This window comes from Falco biarmicus, chromosome 18 (genome assembly GCF_023638135.1).
Source record: "Falco biarmicus isolate bFalBia1 chromosome 18, bFalBia1.pri, whole genome shotgun sequence".
NCBI classification, from domain to species: Eukaryota; Metazoa; Chordata; class Aves; order Falconiformes; family Falconidae; genus Falco; species Falco biarmicus.
Genome location: NC_079305.1, coordinates 6250411 through 6265630, shown reverse-complemented (window position 1 = coordinate 6265630; position 15220 = coordinate 6250411). Strand labels below are relative to the sequence as shown.

At 41.5% G+C, this 15220-nt stretch overlaps 1 protein-coding gene and 1 long non-coding RNA gene across 2 annotated transcripts; one reads left to right on the top strand and one right to left on the bottom strand.

Annotated features, from left to right (window-relative positions):
- Positions 1 to 97: 97 nt before the first annotated feature.
- Positions 98 to 14379, top strand: PLAT (plasminogen activator, tissue type). Its single transcript, XM_056321682.1, has 14 exons — positions 98 to 254; positions 5744 to 5845; positions 6853 to 6892; positions 7306 to 7437; positions 7853 to 7966; positions 8308 to 8482; positions 9035 to 9126; positions 9388 to 9562; positions 9883 to 9968; positions 10369 to 10564; positions 11055 to 11191; positions 11287 to 11427; positions 12915 to 13063; positions 13924 to 14379. The coding sequence occupies exons 2-14, from the start codon at positions 5765 to 5767 to the stop codon at positions 14080 to 14082; spliced, it is 1677 nt and encodes a 558-aa protein (XP_056177657.1). The 5' UTR covers positions 98 to 254; positions 5744 to 5764; the 3' UTR covers positions 14083 to 14379.
- LOC130141053 (uncharacterized) lies at positions 13523 to 14023 on the bottom strand. The gene is made up of 2 exons (XR_008818975.1): positions 13907 to 14023; positions 13523 to 13743 (listed from the first exon to the last, which is right to left on the bottom strand). It is a non-coding gene; the product is annotated as an uncharacterized LOC130141053 (long non-coding RNA).
- Positions 14380 to 15220: the final 841 nt, after the last annotated feature.

Genomic DNA, 15220 nt, shown 5'->3' with positions numbered 1-15220 from the left:
GTCCCACACAGACTGGCTCCCTAATACTCCAGACACAAGCCACCCTGCCCTGGATCATCCCCAGATCCTCTTGCAGGGGTGGGGGTGGGGGAAAACACGCCCTTCGTCCGTCTAGAGTCTCCACCCCCTGGAGTGGAGTTTTAAGTAGGACAGGAGCTGTTCAGAGAGATCAGAGCAGAGACGCAGAAAACACAAAAGCAGACTGGTCTGCAAAGGAAATAATCAGCAGAATACAGAAGAGAAAAAGCAAAAAGGTAGGTACTATTGACTTGTTTCAAAAGGTGCATTTCCCATTTTCAACACCAATGGCATGTCATTAAGTACTATTAAATATTATTTAATAAATCCCACTGAAGCAGCATAGTAGTTAACTAACTTGAGCTATTGCCTTTCAGCTTTCGAAGAGTTTCATAATGCTGGGTAAAGCTGCCAGCTTTCAGTTGTTTCAAGAAAGCTTCAGCTGTTCCAGGGTAAAGACTGAGAGCCTCAGGCAGGGAGGAGTCTCCTGCACAAAGAACTTTAGCAAAAGAACTTAAAGCAGAGAGTTACGGGAAAATATCTTGATGATAAGAAGAGATCCAGAACGCAAGCTGTGAAAGGATAATTTATAGTCTTCCTGGGAGGAGATGACTATGCCTTTCACCCCAGGCTCCCAACCAGGATAATGGAAGGACAAAAGAGGAGGAGGGTGGGTTGTCTTCGGTTCTCCCTAAATGCTTCCTTTCAAATGTGACCAAAACCACAGGAAATATTGAGAATTATTCCCAAAATGAAGCCAGAGTTTGAAATATCCACTTTCTCCAGTGCTTTTGAAGACTACCAAATCTTAGGGGTTTGTTTGTTTGGTTTTTTTTTAATTATTTCCCCAAAAGCAGAGGTATATTTTAAAGACCAATAGTACAAGTCTGATGTTCATCTGTTCACTTTAGAAAAGGGATACAGAAGCACTTTCTTCAGAAGGCAGGAAAAGGGAGCAAGGATCTGTAGTCTTTTGCTCAAGCTAGATCAAGATAGCTGTTCATCAGCAAGAAAGCTATTAATGCTACAGATTCAGAATCACAGTATTCTGGAATAGACATACTAGTTTATGGGGAGGCACACAGGGTTGGGGGAGGAGAGCTACTTTTAATTTCTTTCTATTAATGATTTTTTGTTTGACCTTGATAAGATACATCCCTTTTCTAGGTCCTATTCCACATTGATAAGATAATATTCACACTCTTACTGCTTAGAAGAGCTGCTATTAATAATAAATTAATAAGTGGAATTTAAAGTATTCCTGCTGCTGCTTAAGCAAAGAGAGATCAATTTAGGGTGTCGTATATCTTTATGTCTTAATGTACCTGAAAGTGTAGAATCAAAATGTCAGAACACCACATCTGTGCCTCTGGCTTATTGCTAGAGTATTTTTGATCAGAGAGGAAGCAAAGGGTGAGAGCAGAAGGCACAAACTGTTTAGGAGAGCCTTTCTAGAAAGCACATTGCTTGCAGGTTTCTGCTTGGAGTCTTGTAAACATGGTATTTTTCAAACTGCATGGTTTCAGTTTGATAGGTCTTATCATTTGGAACATTCCAATTGACTGGACTAAGCTGTACCTTTCCTGAACTGAAAACAAACATCTGGCAACAGCTGCTACCAGTTTTCCGTGCATAGTGGGACAGCAGCCACCAAAAGATGGACAAGCATCCCCACCATGGCAGGAGGGAGGGGAGGGGGGACATGCTACAGCATTACAAGATAAGCTAGCCTGAAGTGCAAGTGGAAGAAAGGATGTGGCATGCAATGCAAGACAACTTTAGACTGTCTATCACATTCTACAGTGGCCACATTCTACAGTGTAACTAGGTGCTGTGTAAGACCAGGATGATCTTGTATAGCAGACTGTGTGGGGTAAGCTTGATTAATAACCATAAACTTGATTAAACCATGCAGATGCTTTCTAAATAGGGATGCCTCCTTTCATGTCAGTCTCAAAGACTGAAATTTTTGGTTGTTTTTTTTTTAATTTACAAGATGTTTCCCACTCCCTCTTCAAACCTAGCTATAGGTCCCTGCTGGTTTCAGGCAGCTAGGACTTCCTCCAAGATATTAATTAGGCCAGATTTACCACTCTGTCCTCACACACACACACACGAGATCAGATTTCACTAGTTGTTTTTGGGGCATCTTAGCAGTTACCTCAGAAATGAGGTCTCAACAGTTCTTCACGGTGCTTCCCAGACAGAAATTCCAAAAAAGCAGCTAAACTCAGATAAGTAGCTTCGCTGAATGAACCTTTCCTTAACAAGGTCTTAGCTCACAGAATCTCATTTCTTAAAGCTGTCAGTAAGAACTTCAAGCCTTCTCCATAGACAGCAACAAAGATGACCAGTGGTACTAGCAATTAACAAGTTGAAACCCTGCCACAGTGGGATTGAGAACACAAGCCTGCATAGCTCCAGCAAGGGGCTCCAGCTGCAGGGAGTGAAGATAATGTAATGCAGGGTTACAGCAGCAACCAAGTGACTCCAGGTAGCGGTTTAGATCATCCGCTTCAGCTTTGGAAACGCTGCTGATTTAGCTCAGATTCAACTGAAGCCAATGCCTATTTGGAAATCACCCTTACAGCTTTTAAAAAGGCTTCCTATATAATGCAAAATGCTTCCTAAGAGGTGAGAAGGGGCTTGAAAGTATATAAAGTATACTACAAATTCTGCATACTAATACAAATCCTTGAAAGATTCTCTTAATTACATGGATCTCATCATCAAGACATGACCTAAAGAGAAGACTTGGAGTAACTAAGGCTCTTGGAAGCTGTTTCTGTGAATCCTTTTAGTCTGACTTGCAACTTAAGTCTCCTCTTTGTGCAGTCTAATGATGAAAAATCACAGCCTAAACTATCGTGCTGTAGTTCTGCTTCAGAGACTGGAATATTTATGCCTTTTGCTTTTTCTTTGAACAAATCTTAAAAAAAAAAAACCCAAACCAACAATCCAAACACCAAACAAACAAACAAAACCCACAAACAAGCTCCCTTTTTATAGCCTTGAATCCTAATTTATGACTCCTTCGTCGGTCATACTCCAGTTTCACCAGCTATTACCCAGCTGCCTTCTCCAGCTTTATTATATAAACAGCGTTTGAGCTCCTAATTTCTGGTAGTAGTAGTTTTCCTAAATAATTAAGTTATCTTTCTACTTGCTCAGGGATTGCATAATGTAGATAATAAAAAGCTGATCGTGTGGGGGACAGTGCCTGATTTATTTCAAAGCACTGGAATTGCAGAGTAATAGAGATTGGGAATGAAATTACATCTTCTTGCCTGCTACTCTACCTCACTCCCAGCTCATGGTTTATATAGGAGGTATAATATTTTTAAAGGAAGAGAGAAAAAGGACCTCTGGTGCTGGATTTGTTCAAAGCAGGAGGGTTCCCACCTACTTCATACTTTTGTATGAAGTGATTCATCATCTCAGACAACTAGACTGACTGCTGTAGCAGTCTTGGTTAGTACAGAGGATCAAGCTAAATCTGTTCACACTGGTGACTGCTTAAGTCTTGTTCAATTGTAAAAAAGAGCTACTATTACTGCATGTAGGAGTAATTATTAATTTTAGGAAGAAAATCATGGGTTCAAGTCAGAAAACCTGTGATAAAGTTATTTGCCTTATTGTAAGAGTTCAGATTACATAATAATGACAACTCCAGTCCTTCAAAGCTATTACTCAACTGTGAAAATCAGCAATACCTTCCCAGTTTTTAATAGATGTATTGGACCTTGCTATTTAATGACACGTTTCCAAGAAGTCCCATAGGCACTAAAAGTTTCTAAACTTCTGATACCATATACTCATTTGATTCTATGTTACTGATTGAAGTTTTGTTATGAACAACAACCTCCTCCTTAGTGTAGCAGTAAATCCTCATTCAAAGTCCTCAACTTCAGCATTGTTTCTAAATATACAACAGAACTTTGCTAACTACCAAACTCATGCAGGCTTTACTGGAGTTCTTTTACATACATAACACTTGCCTGATCTTTTATAGTTACTGCAAGGTCACCAAGATAAAGAAATGGGCAATATACATCTTCTTGGGAATTTTTCCTACAGGGATTAACAGGGGAACCAGACATCCACAGCAAAGCACCTTGCCTTCATAGGCAACAGACCACCTCAGAAAGCCCTTCATTGCCTTTGCCCGTCACATCCAGCATATTTTTCTGGTACTAGGATGAGATTAGAAAATGGCATGTAGTGCAGCCCGTGAAAAAAAACATGTTGCTTAATTTCAGCATTAAGTTTTGTATGTCCTCGAGGCTGCACTGTGTTATGAGCACACCTGCTGCTGCTTAGAATTTTCTCTCTGCCCAGCAGCTGCCCTAAACCAGTCAGTGCCTATACAAGGCACTCTGGTGGAAGAAATAATTTTTCCTTCTTTGTCAGGAAGCAAACTGGGGGAGGGGAAACTAGGGCACAAGATGGTAGCACATCTTGCTGCACTCAATGGCTACAGAAATCTAAATTCACAGTTCTGTGAAGAAACTTGCCTGTTCAAGGCCAGACAGAAATAAATTTTGCTACAGTAGGAAGAAATACAGATGGGTCACAGTAACCAAATGTCCTTCCTGTAGCTGTCTGTGGCCAGGTCTGAGCAGCAATTTCACCAGGTAGGAAATTAACCTCTGATGAGTGAAGAGATAAGTAGATTTTCAAAGTGAATTAGATAAATGGGGGCAGAAATCCAGATTCATCCTTAACCCCAACCACACCATACCAGCCAGCGATTTCCCACAGGAGATCATTGGAGGTTCTCTCCCAATACTACCGTAGGAGACAGACTATGTAAATCAGTCTGGAGGAAGCAGAAACTCTTGCTGTGAGACAGAAGAGGGCTTTATCTGAAGTGTAAAGTTGCTGAAGGGATCAGTGGGAATAAGAAGTCATTGTGACTGCACAGAAGTGACACATGGGAAGATGCTGCAACGAATAAAATAGAACACCAGACCAAAAGCTAGCTTGCCAGCCAATTGCCGTGCCCTCCCTTTTTAGCAAAAGCTAAATGACAATAGTAGAAACTAAAAGCTTAGCTGGGGAGAAGCTGTAGAAATCCTGAAAACCAAAGACATAGTAGTGCTATGCCCTCCTGTCATAAACCAAAGTCTTCTTGCTGATGCATCCTCCACCTAAGGGAGAAGCCCTCACTGTCACCCAGAGAAGCAGCCTGTGCAGAAAGTGCAAATCCTCTTAAACCACCATTATCCCAGACTGATCCTTCAGCAGATTTTTGAGCCCCTGCTAGAGATCTCTTAGGTAGGCCTCAATGACCTGACTCTCAATTAATATTTTCCAATCAGCATTACATTCCTTCATTAGACAAGTCAATCTCCCTGAATAACGCACATGATACTGTTGGCTTCCAGCAACCTTAGGAAAAAGGACTTAGAATTTACTTCTGCCAGTGTTATTCCCCAGAAAACAGTGTCTGAGTTTCTACCAGACCTAAAATTGTGTGCTTTAGCTTGTTGCATGGCTAAGTTTATCAAGTAAAAGAACATCTGGGTCCAGCCTGAAGTTTCCCCTGTCCAGGAACACCAGGACAGCTAGACCAGATGGCAGAGAACTGCGGAGTAGGAAGTGTGTTTTAATGTAAAAATAATTTTCTTAATTTAAAGCCTGTATTTAAACTTAAGACCTTGAACTCCACTCACACTTTAAAATGTCTTTGTTCAACATCTTATTTTTTCTTCTGTCTCTATAGATCACTTGAGGTTTGGAGGTGATGTGGAAAGCACTCAGAATGGAAGGCAAACTCCCATGTTTCCTCCTGTTGGTGGGAGCAATCGCGGCTGCTCAGTGCCAGGTAAGCAGGCTAATGCATCCAATAATGTCTTGCCATCCTCCTGAGTTTTCAGCAGCACTTCCTCACCATCGACTCCAGCTGTCTATGTCACAGGATAATCTGGTCATATTACTATAAATTAGGGGAAGGAAAAACCTTACAAAGTATACCTCTGAGCTGTGATTTCCAGTAATGTGTTGTCCTGGCTGGTTTTCATTTCAGTAAGCAAGTCATCTCCAAATCTTCTTGGCACATCTGTTCACTGTCGCCTTTCACTGTCAGTAAGAGTTCCATTGTGATCACCCTTTAATTTTCTTTCTATTGTCATCACCTTCATCATTACTCTCACAACTGTACATCAATGGTTCCCATGTCCCTGCACTTTATATCTCACACTGCACAGGCTTGAGGAAACCCTGCACAATTCTAAAATGTTTAGTCTCTCAAACAAATTCTATCCCAGCCTTCCTCTTGCTTTTTACGTTATGCTTTCTTTTATGGCCTAATAAAAAAAGCTTTCTAAATTGGTTTCTTCCTTACAACCCTATCCAAAATATTTTATTTATTTGGCTGCAGGAGACATCTCTCTCAAAGGTAATCAAGCTACAAAGGCTTATGGGGAAACTGCATGTAAACAAGCAAAAATAACTGCTTGTTTGTATTTACTTATTCGGAAATTATTTTCTTGAATCTCCTTCAAATATCAGAAAGCTGATAAGCCTTAGTGAGCATGTGCGATGCCCCAAGAGCACATAATCACTTCACGCACCATGTGAGGACAGCACATCTCCAGTTCACGTCACTCAGATGACAAGCAATCACCTGGTAACCTCTGATGACTGGATTTACAATTCTCAGTACCCATGCTGAGGTACTAAAGGCACTTTTCACTGTACTGTCTGACAAGTTGCTTAGAGCTCCCCTGATTTACAAGACCTTAAGAAGAGGACTAGCTCTTTGGAAACACTTTTTCTCTCAGTTTTCTTAAGAGAGCAGTTACTCACAGAATTAACCTTCTTTGCTTGCAGGGCTTACGCATGCGTTTCAAACGGGGAGCCAGATCTAGAGGTAAGCCAGGCAAACTACAACCGTGTTACCTGGAGCTTTATGAGTACAGGAGGGGAAAGCAGATGATGCTGAGGGAACAGAACCTAAAAGCTGTTTGTCATGGTTATCTGGATGAGATATTCAGAAGACAAAATACCAGACTGTTAATACCATCCACAGCTCAAAGACCAAAGTTTTCCTCTCCCCTCCCTCTGCTCTCCTTCAAAGAAAAAGAAGTCGGTCAATATTGCAACAGTACATCCAGCAACACAGCAGTGAGAGAGACAGGACGATTGCCTGAGAAGGAAAAAGGGCAGCCTGCTAGACAGATGCTCTTACGATTGATACTCTTCTGGAAAGAGAAGGGAGTTCTTTTGCCTAGCCAGGTCTCTTCCCTGAATCTCTAAAAGAGGATTTCTTTTCTCCAATTACAGACATTTGCACAGACAATTCATCTGGAGAAATTTACCACCACAGGGAGACCTGGCTGAGGCTTTCAGGCAGCAGAACAGAATACTGTAGGTGCAACAGTGGTCAGAGTCGCTGCCACACTGTGCCTGTTAGAGGTGAGTATGAAGAAGAAAAAGAGAAAGACATCACTGGGGATGAGAAATCGCCCATCTAATCATCCTGAAGAAGTCCACCGACAGGGAAGGAGTTACCACACAGAAAATTCAGCTTGAAATAGAATAGATAGAAATGAAAATACTAACATATACCAACTTGGGCAGGACTAAGCAGGAGTGGGCAGCTGCTTAGGGAGCTGAGGAAGGCTCCTAACAGTGTATGTTGAGGGAAAGGAGCAAAGGAAGAGTGTAAACGCTGCAGGAAAAGACTGTAAGCACATGACATTAACAGGTAGGCAGGGAAAAATATAACGGGTCAAAGGAGATTGACAGGAGAGGAAAGATGGGTATACATTACCACCTTCTTACTTCCGTGAAATCTAACAGTATTTCCTGGCTTTCACTTATTCCACAGCCTGCACTAGAAATAACTGCTACAATGGAGGCCAGTGTTCACAGGCATATTATTCCCCACAGCTCTTCATCTGCCAGTGCCTCCACGGTTTCTCTGGGAAGCAGTGTGAAATAGGCAAGTATACTGTGTCAGTTATTGTGAACAATGCTACCAGTTTTAGCTATGCAGTGCAGAAGGATGAAGAAGCTGCTGCTGTATACTAGGCTCTTTGTTAAGTTACCTCTTTTTATTCTAAAGCTAATACTACAAAGAGCTTTTAAGGACATCTGGGCTGTTCTCAGTGTCTCTTAATGAAACTGAATTTTGGAGCTGAAGACCTTCGTATGTACTTTCAGTCTGCCTGGCAAGGCATTTTCTAGACAAGACATACGGGAGTCAAGTTTAAGCAGAACCGACTGGGAAAGCTGAGCTTGGGATACTGTCCTTATAGTAACATTTTGTTCCCTTTTGTTCAGATACTGAAGTTAAGTGCTACAAAGATGCTGGAGTAACATACAGGGGTACATGGAGCATGACAGAGAGCAGAACTGAATGTTTAAATTGGAATAGCAATGGCTTGATGGACCGGGTGTACAGCGGTCAAAGACAGGATGCTGCTGAGCTGGGACTGGGCAACCACAACTACTGCAGGTGAGGGGCTGATGGCATGCCGAGCCACAGGAATCAGCCCATTCTAAGAGCTCAGAGCAAAAGAACAGCTGTTTTCAACAGTCTAATACCAAGCAGAGATGACTCTGCACAGGCGCAAATACAGCATAGCCCATGAGTAGCAATTGCGACTTCCGTAGACATATCTGAACTTCAGATCTATCTAGACTGGATGCTCATGACAGATTGAAAAATACGTACATCTCTCATGTCATAGTCTTTCCCTTGTCCCTTCTCGGTGCCTAAAACTCTCTTTGTAAACCAGTTTCCTGCAGCTCCAGATCCTGCTCAAAACTCTAGAAATACAGGAATGTAGATGAACTAAACTGCACAAAGAAGCTGTCCACTCCCGCTAGCTACATCCTCACCTCCATTTACTCCACAATTTTAAAATTAAATTAAGAATCCAGACAACTTGTGGTAGTTCAGTCCATGTCTTCACTGCAGTGCAGGATTAAGTTACCAGACTAAATGGCAGACATGGGACTAATAACAATAGCTTTATAATGATGCATAATGTCATAACTCTTTCAGAAACCCAGATGAGGATTCCAGACCTTGGTGCTATATCTATAAAGGGGGAAAGTACACCTGGGAACACTGCGGTGTGCCCTCCTGTTCAAAAGGTACATGCAGGGGGATAGGGAATGGACTTCAGAGCTTCCATGATTCACTGCATATATGAAGGTTCTCTGTGGAATTGTGCTATTTCTGTAGCCTGAAAAGCTGAGACTCACATTAAATCATGCTTAAGCTTTCAATATTTACGACACCAAGAAACTGAGATAAGTATAGCTAATATATAGATGACTTGACAGAAATCACAGTAGTTAGGAAGAACTGACAGGTTTACACCCGTCGGTTAATGTGCAGCTTTCTTATTGCAGTTGGGAACGTCAACTGCAAATCTGGAAGAGGCACAGATTACCGAGGCAGCCACAGTGTTACCAGTTCTGGAGCTACCTGTTTGAGGTGGAATTCTCGAATCCTTATCAACAAGTTATATACTGCTTGGAGAAGAGATGCTTACCAGCTGGGCCTTGGAAGTCACAATTTCTGCCGGTATGTAGCCAGTTATAAAGTTAAAAAAATCCCACAAAACTTCCTTGTGATACCCTTGAGGTAGGGCTCTAGTCTTTTACATGGGTTATTAAAGCTCAGGAAATATATTACTGCTGGGAATGAAGCTCACTAACAATAGTAATTTTATTCCACTCGACCTATCTATGCTTCTCTGACAGGAGACTACGTGCCCCAAGGGCCCTCTGTATCTCTAGAAATATCTAAGAGTACACTCAGGTCACAGTCTGCCACCCTCAGGTCTCTCCAAACTCCCTGCAGATCTGATAATACAAATGGTTCTTCTCTTTCCTGTGCTGCAGGAATCCTGACAATGACAGCAAGCCCTGGTGCCATGTACTGAAAGGAAATCAGCTCACATGGGAGTACTGCGATGTGCCTACTTGCTGTAAGGATCCTAGCACTCCTAATTCTTCTCCTTCTTTGAGGTGTTAGTGTTCTGTATGTCATTTGCATTAAAGTCAAGCCTCTTATAGTAAAGTAAGAGCTGGGGGGGCGGGGGGGGAGGAAGCTTTTTGGAGTAGAAACAGATTCTGTGGCTCCACTCTCACAGAAGTGCCCTTTTCTCTGCCAGAAGGGAAGACTGCAGAAATGGAGAACAGAAAAGGCAGGGTTTCCTTACTGTATTTTTCAAATCAGAGTACAAGTTTCCTAGGAAACAGGAATGAGTCAGATACTAAGCAGTTTGAGCCAGGCTGCCTCAACACGCACAGACAACAGGCTCTTAACCCAAACTCAAAGCTAGAGTGCCTGAACAAGAAGCCTGTTTCTGGGTTTGTCATCCACAGCCGCCTGTGGCTTACGGCGGCGCAGAGTCCACCAGTACAGGATTAAAGGTGGCTCCTACGCAGACATTGCAGCTCACCCATGGCAAGCTGCCATCTTTGTGAAGTATCGCCGAGCACCTGGAGAGCACTTCCTCTGTGGAGGAATTCTGATCAGCTCCTGCTGGGTTTTGTCAGCTGCTCACTGTTTTGAGGAAGGGTAAGTTGAGAATTCAGTACTGTCTGGGGGAAAAAAATCTGGAAAATTAAAGCATCCAGTATAGCCAGTTTACTGAAAGGGTAAAAGACTTGGGGAAGAAAAAGCTTTTTATCCCAGTAAGTCGTTCTGCACTGGAGATTATGGAGTTAATTGTGCTGAGAATTACAGACAGGCATTTATTGGACAAACTAGCAGCAGGGCTTTAAGGTACCACAGCAGAATATCAAATAGCTGAAGAGCAAAGATGTCAATAGAGATGCAGAGCTGTGTGAAACTTGGGAACAGCTAGGGGCTGGCAGAGGATCTTTGCCATTGGTGGTTGTAAGCAGTTAGTGCAAAACCGAAGGCAAACAGGACACTTTAAGTTAAACTGCCTGGGTAATGCACTAAATAGTGCTAAAATAAGAAAAGAGAAGCTCCAACAGTACATCTTCAAGGGAGCAGTCCACTCCAGTTAACAGGGGAAGAAAGCAAGACTCTTGTTCTTCAGCTTTAGTGCAAACCAGCTGAAGATTGTGCTGGGTAGGACTTCCCGAGCAACTCCCGAGGAAAATGAACAAAAGTTTCAAGTGAAGAACTACACTGTGCATCAGAGATTTGACTCAGAAAATTTCAACAATGATATTGGTAAGAACTTTTCTGACTTCAAGACTGGAAAGGTCACGGTTGGCTCAGATTTGCAGTTAATGAAGTGGAGATTATTTTTTTTTCCCTGTCTTCAGCTCTGTTGCAGTTGAACTCAGATACAGAAGACTGCGCTATTGAAACAGACACTGTCCGTGCTGCCTGCCTCCCAGCACCAGAACTGCAGTTGCCTGACTGGACTGAATGTGAGATCTCTGGCTATGGCAGAAATGAAGAATGTAAGTAGAAGATACTATGTTCAAAGTTTGGGTCCCCTGCCCTCAAAGAATTTAAGATTTTAGCATTGCTTAATGTGTGACTCCCTAAATTATTATACAGGCTTATATCAGCACTATAAAACATATGCGTAAGTGGGAGATAGACAAAAATAAGCTTTTCTGTAAATTATTTAATTTGTCTGGTTTCTGTCAGCTGCATGCACTAATAAAGCCTGTCTTGATACTCTCCAATAGTAGAAACACAAAAAATGGCACAATGGATGAGGTAGGAAAGACAGAAAATGTACAATCAGGTTTGCCATGTTTCTGCTGTACTGAGTACATTTAGACATTGTCACTGACAGAAACACATTTCTGTCAAGATTTGATATACTACACAGTTGCAGGTAGTTGCATTATTCTAAAAGATACACTGGCTGTGCAGTGATTAGCAAAAAAAAAAAAAAGCTAAAGCAATAGCAATCTCAGATATATAAGAAAAGGCTGGCTAAATGGCTTTTAAAGTGAGCTACAACAAACAGGAATAAAACTTGCCTGGAAGTATACACAGGCTGACCTGTATTTAAAGCAAACAAAAAAACCCCAGCTCTTATTTTACTGGCACTTTCTACTAATTTCTTTTTATTCTCTAACTTGTAAACTTTGAGACAGAGACTGTGAAGCACCCATCATAACAAGACCTAATCATGACTGGAACCCATAGGGACTTTGGAGCAGACTTGGAAGATGTAAAATATAAGCATGTCATGAACTGTTTTTACAGTGCTTTTAAAGCTAGTTCTCAGCACTGCTTACAGTGAGTACAGGATAAATTCTTTGAGAGGGAAAGGATGCTGCAACTATAATTCAGAACTAGACTGAAAAACAAATGTCAGAAAAACAAACAAAAAAAGAACAAAACCTGCCTACTTTCAGCTTTGTGCAATTGCAGCTATGCGGAAGAATAAAACGAACACTGCCCACCCACCCCATCTCCCCCCCCCAAAAATCCCTCCCATTCCAACATAACATGAGTATACATTCCTATCCAGTTAGTCAGTATTGCGTACAAGGAATCTGATTTTTGTTGACACAAGTCTAATAATAAAATGTCAGGCTCTTGTTTCATGCAGTGAGTGATTCTCATAGGCACTTCCTGTGACTTCATCTTGGTTGATTTAACTGTGCAAAGGCTACTTACCCAATCAAGAAACTCAGCAGTCTTTAATTTCGAGCCTACAAAAACCTATTTAGCATTTCAGCATGCTAAAGCAGCAATAGTCTCTCAAGTAGATTTAAGGTGTTCTCACTAGCAAAGCAGAAACCCCGAGAATTAAAAAAGACCCTTTGGCAAGGAAATATTTGTTCAGCCACCCCCACCTCCACCCAGCTATTCGGTGTACTCTCCCCTAAACTAGAGAAACTGAACTGCAATAAAAAAAAATTTAAAAATCTGTATACACATACACAGACATATATATGTATTTATATTGCTGGTTTTCTTCCAGTTTCTCCATTCTATTCAGAGCACCTGAAGGAAGGCCATGTCAGACTTTTTCCAGCCAGTCGGTGCACAACACAGCATCTAGACAACCGAACAGTTACAGACAATATGTTATGTGCAGGAGACACCAGACACCTTGATGATGCCTGCAAGGTAAACCCAATTCCCTTCCTCTCTTCTTTTTAGGTCTATCCTTGACAGTTTGGACTAATCAAAAAGCTTCAGAAAATACTTTAAAGTAGTTCTGCATTTGGCTACATAGAAGTTTTAGTAGACTTTATTTGAACAGAAAAAAAACCACTGGCTCCTCTTCCTTTTTTCTCCCCCTGTCCCTCATAGCTGAGAAAGTAGGCCACATTTAATCAAGCAAACCAGAACAACACAGACTGAAAATCCCAAATACAGGAAGTAGCACAAAAGTAAGCAGGAAATTCCACCTCAGCAGCATTTCCTAGTATTTTTCTCTTATGTAAGCATGCAAAATACTCAGCAGGAGGTTCTGTAAAAGGAAGGGGGTGCCACTTAACTGGGAAGTGGAGAAAAGAATAAAGGCCAAAAGAGGGTATGGCATGAGCAGCTCTAACGTGAAAAATAAGGAGGGCACATATTCAATTCACATCCTTTCCATTAAAACAGCTCTTTTAATAATTGTGCTTTACTATTACACATAGCAGTTTAGAACACCCTGGATCTTTATAGCTTGAATAACAGCATCCCCCTTTTTGTTCTTACCAACATTTCACCTACATTTCATAAATGAGTGCCATACAAAGGTAGATGCTTCAGTGTCAAGAATATTTAGGGTTTCCTCATGAGAGAAGTGTTGAGGGAGTCTGGAACACAAAAAGTAGCTTATATGGAAATGCTGTTACTAAGAGCTCTTGATTTGTAAGCATACTGCACAGGGCATTTCCATAGACACTAGTGCACCGCTAAAGCCAGTGGGGGTAAAAACAACACAAAACCAAACAAACAAAAAAGGAGATTTTTACTAACCTGTTACTTCTCTGTAGGGTGACTCTGGAGGGCCTCTGGTCTGTATGAAGGATGATCGCATGTATCTAATTGGAATCATCAGCTGGGGAATAGGCTGTGGCCGCAAAGACATACCTGGCGTTTATACAAATGTGAATCGTTATCTTGACTGGATTCAGGACAACATGAAACGCTGAGAAAGAACAGCGAATGATCCACAGTCTTGTGTCCATGCCCTTGCAGCTTCCTTCTGGGTGCTTTAAGGATGCCAACAGGGCTTTCTGTTTGTCCAGATGCTTATGACTTCCAGTACAAGAGGAAGACCAACTGCAGTGTGTGGGAAGGGAACATTCTCAAACTACTATCCTTATTATAGGTTATCAGAAGCTAACACACCTTTCCCCTCACATCCCCAAGCTTTCTTCTTGCATTAAATTACAGGAGTACAATTAGAAATAAATTTTTGCCCCAGGGAATAAACCAGGAGAGAACATAATGCATTCCATGAACAGCTATGTTGTTTTGGGAATGGGTGTGAACTGAAGGCAAAGGGGACATTTAATCTCCTGAAAACTTCACCTCCCTCCTTCTTATTTGGCTGTAAATTTGGAATACATTCCAGTCAGGCTTGAGCTCTGTCTTTTTATTTTGGTTATTTAAGCTGATTTCAGCTTGACTCCAATAGAAACAGCAAAGTTGTAGGCATGGGATGCTTATTTCCATATTAACATACTACTTCTTCAGTTTGGAACCAATTAACTGAGTCTGAACTTAAACTCTGAGCAAATCCAGGATGGTGTGCTTGTTAGGACTATCTGTCCTCCACTTGCTTCTCCTCCTGGTAGGAACTAAATATTTAAACAAATGTGGAATAGGTAAAAATCTTAACAGCTTTCTCTGCAACAGAATCAACACGTTACGTTTTTGACTATTAGATTTCAATGCATTATCATCTCATATGAAAGCTAGAGCTCTCTCTTCAGCACAGCAGGGCAGAACAACAGATAAGTGTAATGACAGCAGGTTTTGGCGCCTGATAGATTTAAATCCACAGGTAAAGATCAAGTCAAATGTCATAAGGCTGCATTTGTCCTTTAACAGACGACAGGACAGGTATAATCAAGCCACCGTGATCTAGAATCTTAATAATCAAGCATTACTTAGAGTCACATAGAAACAACACTCTAAGTGGCACTTATGCACATCCTAAGAGTTAAGCCGCTTTGACAGACTCTTTCTTGTCCAATTGTTTTATAAAGAGAAAGCACCTACGACTACCATTTTACAAAAGGAAAAAAATAACACTGAGGCTACAAAAGGAGTTTAGCTTTAGTA

Bases quoted from the DNA above. Each gene is read 5' to 3' on its own strand.
- PLAT (XM_056321682.1), top strand. From the start codon at position 5,765: ATGTGGAAAGCACTCAGAATGGAAGGCAAACTCCCATGTTTCCTCCTG. The intron at 11,192-11,286 runs GTAAGAACTTTT...CCCTGTCTTCAG, and splicing joins AAATTTCAACAATGATATTG to CTCTGTTGCAGTTGAACTCA. The intron at 13,064-13,923 runs GTAAACCCAATT...ACTTCTCTGTAG, and splicing joins ACCTTGATGATGCCTGCAAG to GGTGACTCTGGAGGGCCTCT.